This window comes from Ochotona curzoniae, unplaced genomic scaffold (assembly GCF_017591425.1).
Source record: "Ochotona curzoniae isolate NIBS_2020 unplaced genomic scaffold, NIBS_Ocur_1.0 contig_2321, whole genome shotgun sequence".
Lineage (NCBI taxonomy): Eukaryota > Metazoa > Chordata > Mammalia > Lagomorpha > Ochotonidae > Ochotona > Ochotona curzoniae.
Window position 1 is genome coordinate 7113216 of NW_024465421.1, and position 6000 is coordinate 7119215.

The window sequence follows — 6000 nt, forward strand, 5'->3', positions numbered from 1 at the left end:
CAGATGCACACCCCTTTCCAAATTCCCAGCCACTCCCAGAGGCAAGCCAAGATCTAATGGTTCTGATTGTTTAAGATCAGTCTCAGAGGAGCCTGAAGACATCTGGCTCAGTCCAAGCATCTCCTCCACTACGCACTGGACACTGGGAGAGGGAGCCCGTGGCATGGATGTCTCCACAGCACCTCGGCCTTCCTGCCCCACCAAGACCCTGCAGAAGCAGCGGCTGGAAGCTCTCAGCGCCTTCTACCATGTGATAATAGTGTGCTTAGGTGACATACTGGGGGAATGGGGGAGGCAGGGGGTGCTGGGAGGCGGCAGGATAGAGGAGCCTGGCAGAGGCCTGGATGTACCAATGGAAACAGCAGGGAAACTGACAGATGTTCTGTGGAGGTGAAGGTGGCTGGGTGGAAGAAATGAGGTCCCAGAGACCTTTCTCATGGCTTGCTTCTTGCCTAGCCCCCTGCTCCACCTATCTTCTCATCTACCTCCTCTTCACGCGGCTCTGGTCCCTAACTGTTCTCTACTTGATGTGGCTCTACCTGGACCGGGACACCCCCAGCCGAGGTGAGCTCAGGCAGTACTCCAGGTGGGAGAGATGGGGAGGCTGCCTCAGGCATTCAGCCACCCGGATCTCTGCCCGCAGGGGGAAGACGGTGGGAGTGGTTAAGGACCTGGCGGATATGGAAACAGCAAAGAGATTATTTTCCTATCAAGGTGATGGTCCCCTTCTCCAGGGATGTCCCCTCTCCCTAAACCCCCCTCTCTTTCCTCCCCTGCTCACCCTACCCTGTCCTGCAACCTGAGCCCTGCTGCCTAAGGACACAGAGGGGCAGGGTGTGGAGGGGTAGACCAAGCTCTGAGGTCTGCTGGGGCACAGGGCAGAACCCCCAGAGGTAACCTGTCCTCTATACCTCCCTCCTCTCCTTCTGCTCAACCGTGTCAAGCTGGTGAAGACGGCAGAGCTGCCCCCCAACCAGAACTACGTGCTAGGGGCCCATCCCCACGGGATCATGAGCACTGGACTTGTCTGTAATTTCCTCACCGAGAGCAACAACTTCTCCCGACGCTTCCCAGGGATTCAGCCCTGGATAGCCATGCTCAACTTTTTCTTCTACCTTCCAGTCTTCCGGGATTACATCATGGCTGGCGGTGAGCCTCAGGCTGAAAGGGGAGGAGGCAGTGCCTGACTGAGTGTTCCCCTTGCCCCATTAAGACCCCCCACAGAGGATACTGAACTTGCCCTGAACACTGCTCAGGCTCTACAATGGACAGATGAGGACGGAAACTTGGCCCCACTCTTCCCCTGCTACAGGGTGCAGTGAGGAAACAGGGCTAAGGCAGTACTGACTGCTCCCCATCTGCTCATGACACAGGACTGCGACCCGTGAGCCGTGCCAGCCTGGACTTCATCCTGTCTCAGGGCCAGCTTGGCCTGGCAGTGGTCATTGTGCCTGGAGGTGCCCATGAGGCCATGTATACGGCTCCAAGGCAAAACTGCCTCAAACTCCTGAATCGCAAAGGCTTTGTTCGACTGGCACTGAGACATGGGTAAGTGGACGTGCAGGCACAGATGCTGGCCTGTTCTCCCCTAATCCAGCCATCCAGGTCTCTGTAGGCGAGCACTGCACCCACACCTGGCTGCACCTGTCAGTTCATTCCTGTAGGGAGGTGGGGCCCAAACTGACGCAAGGAAGTCCCCTGTCCTAGCAGTCCTGGGTTCTCTTCCCAAGCCCACATAGAGGCAGCCCTGGGGCCTGACCTTTCACTCTCCACAAGGCTGGGTCTGCCTTGCCCCAAGGCTGCAGGTGCAAACACTGAGTGTGAAGGCACCTGTGGAAAGCCCACTACATAGGTTTTCTCAACACAGGTGAGACTTCCTTCCAGAACATTCTATGCAGACATAGTAGTGCACTCCCAACAGCCTAGAAAGTAGCATCACTTCAGCTGGGGGAGTGTATTCCCCCAACCCCAGTGCCCATTATGGGGGTCAGTCCAGGACCTGACTATGGCATTTGTCTCTGCAGGGCATCCCTGGTGCCTGTGTACTCCTTTGGGGAGAATGATGTCTTCAAAACTAAGATTTTTGCCAAGGGCTCCTGGCTGCACCTGTCCCAGATCATCTGCAAGAAGTTCACTAGATTTACTTTCTGCATCTTCTGGGGCCGGAGTCTCTTCATGCGCAAATCCTGGGGTCTGTTGCCCCTTGCCAGGCCTATCACCACTGTTGGTGAGTGCCCACCTGCACAGGAGGGAGTGGTTATGGATGGTACAAATAGCATGGCAGCCTCCAGCTCACCTGTGTCTCTCTCTCTTGCAGTGGGCGCCCCCATCCCTGTGCCCCAGCTCAGCACACCCACTGAGGAGCAGGTTGACCACTACCACAGGCTCTACCTGGAGGCCCTGGAGCGACTGTTTGAGGAGCACAAGGAAAGCTGTGGCGTCCCCGCCTCCAGCCACCTCACCTTCCGCTAGGCCTGCCCTCACCTGCCCATTGAATCTGAGCCCGCCATCTCTTGCCCTCTTCTGCCCTCCAGTAAAGGCTGTGCTGGACTTGAACACGGCCAAACACAGCCACCCCTCCACACTACGGCTGTGTCAAGTCTTTATCTCTTAGGGATGTATACATTTTTAACTATGATTGCAAAGCATTAGAGGTATTGGTGGGAAACCACTACCACATAGCCAGAATAACATAAATTAAGACTGAGTTCTATTTGATGCCTGGATTGTTTCATGACATTTCACTCCAGTTGTTAATCTTGTTTTAGTAGGGGAAACTGATATTTAAAGAAAATTTTATTTATTTGAATTGCAAACTTACGAGTCAGATACAGAGTGAGATCTTCCCTCTACCTCTCACTCCCCAAATGTCTGCAACAGCCAGAGTGGGGCCCATACGGGTGCAGGAGCCAGGAGCTTCTACTGGGTCTCCCACGTGGGCATAGAAGCCCAAACACGGGCCCAGGGCAATAGCATAGTGGTTAAAATCATCACCTTGCACACGCCGGGATCCCATATAGTCTCTGGTTCTAATCCTGGCGGCCATGCTTCCCATCCAGCTCCCTGCTTGTGGTCTGGGACAGCAGTTGAGGACGGCCCAAAGCCTTGGGACCCTGCACCCGCGTGGGATACCTGGAAGAGCTCCTGGCACCTGGCTTCGGATTGGCTCGGCTCCAACCGTTGTGCTCACTTGGGGAGTGAGTCATCGGATGGAAGATCTTCCTCTCTGTTGTCCCTCCTCTCTGTATATCTGCCTTTCCAATAAAAATAAATAAATCTTTAAAAAAAAAAAAAAGAATCCAAACGCAAGGAGCTGTGTAATCCAAGTCCTGACAGGAGACTCTGACCCCCCACTCTGCGTGAAGGTGTGAGCAGAACCTGAGCTGACACACGAACCACGACCTTAAACCTGCAACATGATTTCTCCACCATGAACCTGTGCCAGGTGCTGATATAGAGAGAAGAGCGGATAGACAACTCTGAAACCATTAATATCTCTCCGTCTCACGAACACCAAGCACCAGGGCCGTCTTCCCCTGCCTTCCCGGACCACCAGCAGGGAGCTGGATAGAACGCGGAGCAGCCAGAACTCGAACTGGAACCCTCATGGGAATCCAGCGCTTGCAGGCAGTGGCTTCACCTGCTACATACATTTCTGGCTCTATTCAATCCTTTCTGCACAGAGAGGGCAGTCCCTGTGCAGATGAGGAGACTGATGCCCGGGACTCAGCAGCTGTGACACCTGCCTTCTACCTGGTGCTGGATGTTCCATTTCTTGCTGCAATTGGTGGGGGAACGGGGGGAGGGTGGCAGCGCATTGAGGCTCCCATTGGCTCCATGACTTGGTGTAACTTCGGGCCAGTCACTTCACCCTTTGGTCTCTGGTGCCTGCTGGCCTACTGCTGCGGTTGTGAAGCCTCGCACAGGTGCAGGATTCCCTCTTGTTCATCTTCACCTCTTCTTATCTCTCTGCCCTCTCCCACAAGAGCTGCTCAACCCCAACCCCAGTGGGAGTGTCAAAGAGGGGAAGGAGTGGAGGGGAAGAGGCCCAGAACCACACGATGAAAGAGCAAGGCCAGATCCTCTGAGTCCCTGGATGCAGAGACACCCTGTCCACCACCCAGGAGGGCAGGGAGGATGACGTAGGGCTCCCATGAGTTCAGTGAGAGGGAGCCAAGTCTTGCAGGGAGACCCCCAAGGACACCACCTGCCAACAGCAAACCGCATCTGGTTCAGGCAGGGAGCCAACACTGGCCCGAGAGACCAGTCAGTGACTTCTGGTCCGAGCTGGGTCTAGAATTCCTCCTTCCATGCCTGTGCTCACATGCATGGGTCTCCAGAATATAACCCTCCACTTCCAACTTCCACCCCCAACTCAGGACCACACCCAGCAGCATCAGCCCACCAGCCTGTGAGGCTGTCAACCTAAAAGCAGATGGCACAGGGACACACTACTGGGGAACGGAGCTGAGGACATGTGAGAGCTGGGCAACCCCCACAGGAGGACCTAGGCAGACACCAGGAGCTTCCTGCATCCCAGTACTGCAGTTAGGCTGTGTCTTGCCTGTCAATGTCTTAGCCCCTGATCAGGCGGATTGTAGGCGTGCTTCGCCCAGTGCAGGAAGAATGTGGAGCCCTGCCCACAGTGCCCACTCCTAAGAGCCACAAGCAGCTACTCCCAGGCCTTCCCGACAGCCTTTGCAGGCAGTGGGGACCCCCGCACAGTAAGACTAGGAGTGCTGGGAAGGAGGACATTAAGGAGGCCAACATCGTCTTTCCAACTCCGCAGGGCGCTCCTGGTATGTTTCACAGCCAAAGCTTTCCCTTCTCACTAGACCCTGCTATCCAAGATCCTTGCTGGACTCCAAGACCTGCCCCACACACAGTTCAGATCCCTCACCCAACCTAGCCCCTGGTCATTTCCGGAGCTCCTATGAGTAGAGCTACCTAAGCTAAGGTGGTGACCCCTGCTTCCTAGCTATATCTGCCATGCTGGGGAGCAAAGGGGGTGGACACGAGGATGGGACCAGGGCCAGTGGGTTAGGCCGGGAGGGGCGGGAGCTGAGAATTGCGGGTGCCTCTGTGGAAAGCCCCTCCCTCCTGTCTCTCAGTGGATCTCCTTCTTGGGGTAAGGTGATCTCCATGTGCTAGGAATGCGAGTAGACCCGAGCACCAACCAAGCTGATTCCTGCTTCCCCTGACAGAGACAACCAAGGGATGCTGGGGACCCTGCAGTGTTTTTGGAAAGAAGGAGGGATGAAAGGGATGAGGACTCAGGGAGGAGACAGAGGAACTGCTGCACCAGCCCAGGTTTCTGCATGTCTACCAATTGCCAATCACCCTAGTCACTGCAGTCTCAGCTGACCTGCCTCCATGAGGACAGGAACACACGGAGGGTAGCAGGGTCCAGCCAGGAGCAGGTTCATGTGGAGCAACCCATACAGCAGCTCAAAAGCAAGGTGTGCTAAATTCCCTGCATGTGACCACATGGTACTCACCTAGGGGCCTGGCAGCCATCTGTCCCCAGAGAGTCTGCTCTACAGAGAGAGGGGAGACCATCAGGAGGGAAGCTCCTATGGCATTTGTAGATTTGTGTGCTAAGTGGGGGGTCGAGGGAGGTCCAGGAGGACTCAAAGGGGCTGGTGGCTCCTGAAGAGACCCGAGAGATCATCACTCAACATCCTACTGGCCGAGTCTCCAGTTGGCTCCTGCTGCCTGCCTGCACCTGGAGACCGTGGGCGGGCTGAGAGTTGCATGTACCCTCCCTGCACAGTTGCTAGGACCCAGGTACCGCCCCTCTCCCTGCACACCCCCAACTCCGCCCTGCTTCTCCCAGGGGCTGGCTGAGACTCACAGACCCAAGATCAGTTCAAATTTAACCTCAGAAAAGCCTGGAGAATCTGGGGTTCCATCCAGGCAACTCCCATGCCACATGCTGGACACTGACACAGGGGACACCTGAGACCCACCCTGACCCTCCAGGAAGAGGGAGCTGCTGGA

The 6000-nt window shown here is 55.8% G+C and overlaps 1 protein-coding gene across 1 annotated transcript; it reads left to right on the forward strand.

Annotated features, from left to right (window-relative positions):
* Positions 1-163: 163 nt before the first annotated feature.
* On the forward strand, positions 164-2478 carry LOC121151469 (2-acylglycerol O-acyltransferase 3-like). Its single transcript, XM_040972871.1, has 7 exons — positions 164-269; positions 457-564; positions 644-714; positions 945-1149; positions 1374-1548; positions 2025-2227; positions 2318-2478. The coding sequence occupies exons 1-7, from the start codon at positions 164-166 to the stop codon at positions 2470-2472; spliced, it is 1023 nt and encodes a 340-aa protein (XP_040828805.1). The 3' UTR covers positions 2473-2478.
* Positions 2479-6000: the final 3522 nt, after the last annotated feature.

What these genes read in the sequence shown, in the direction of transcription:
- LOC121151469 (XM_040972871.1), top strand. Translation starts at nt 164, where the DNA reads ATGGATGTCTCCACAGCACCTCGGCCTTCCTGCCCCACCAAGACCCTG. An exon ending in GAGATTATTTTCCTATCAAG is followed by an intron (nt 715 to 944) that starts GTGATGGTCCCC and finishes AACCGTGTCAAG; the next exon opens with CTGGTGAAGACGGCAGAGCT. An exon ending in GGATTACATCATGGCTGGCG is followed by an intron (nt 1,150 to 1,373) that starts GTGAGCCTCAGG and finishes CTCATGACACAG; the next exon opens with GACTGCGACCCGTGAGCCGT.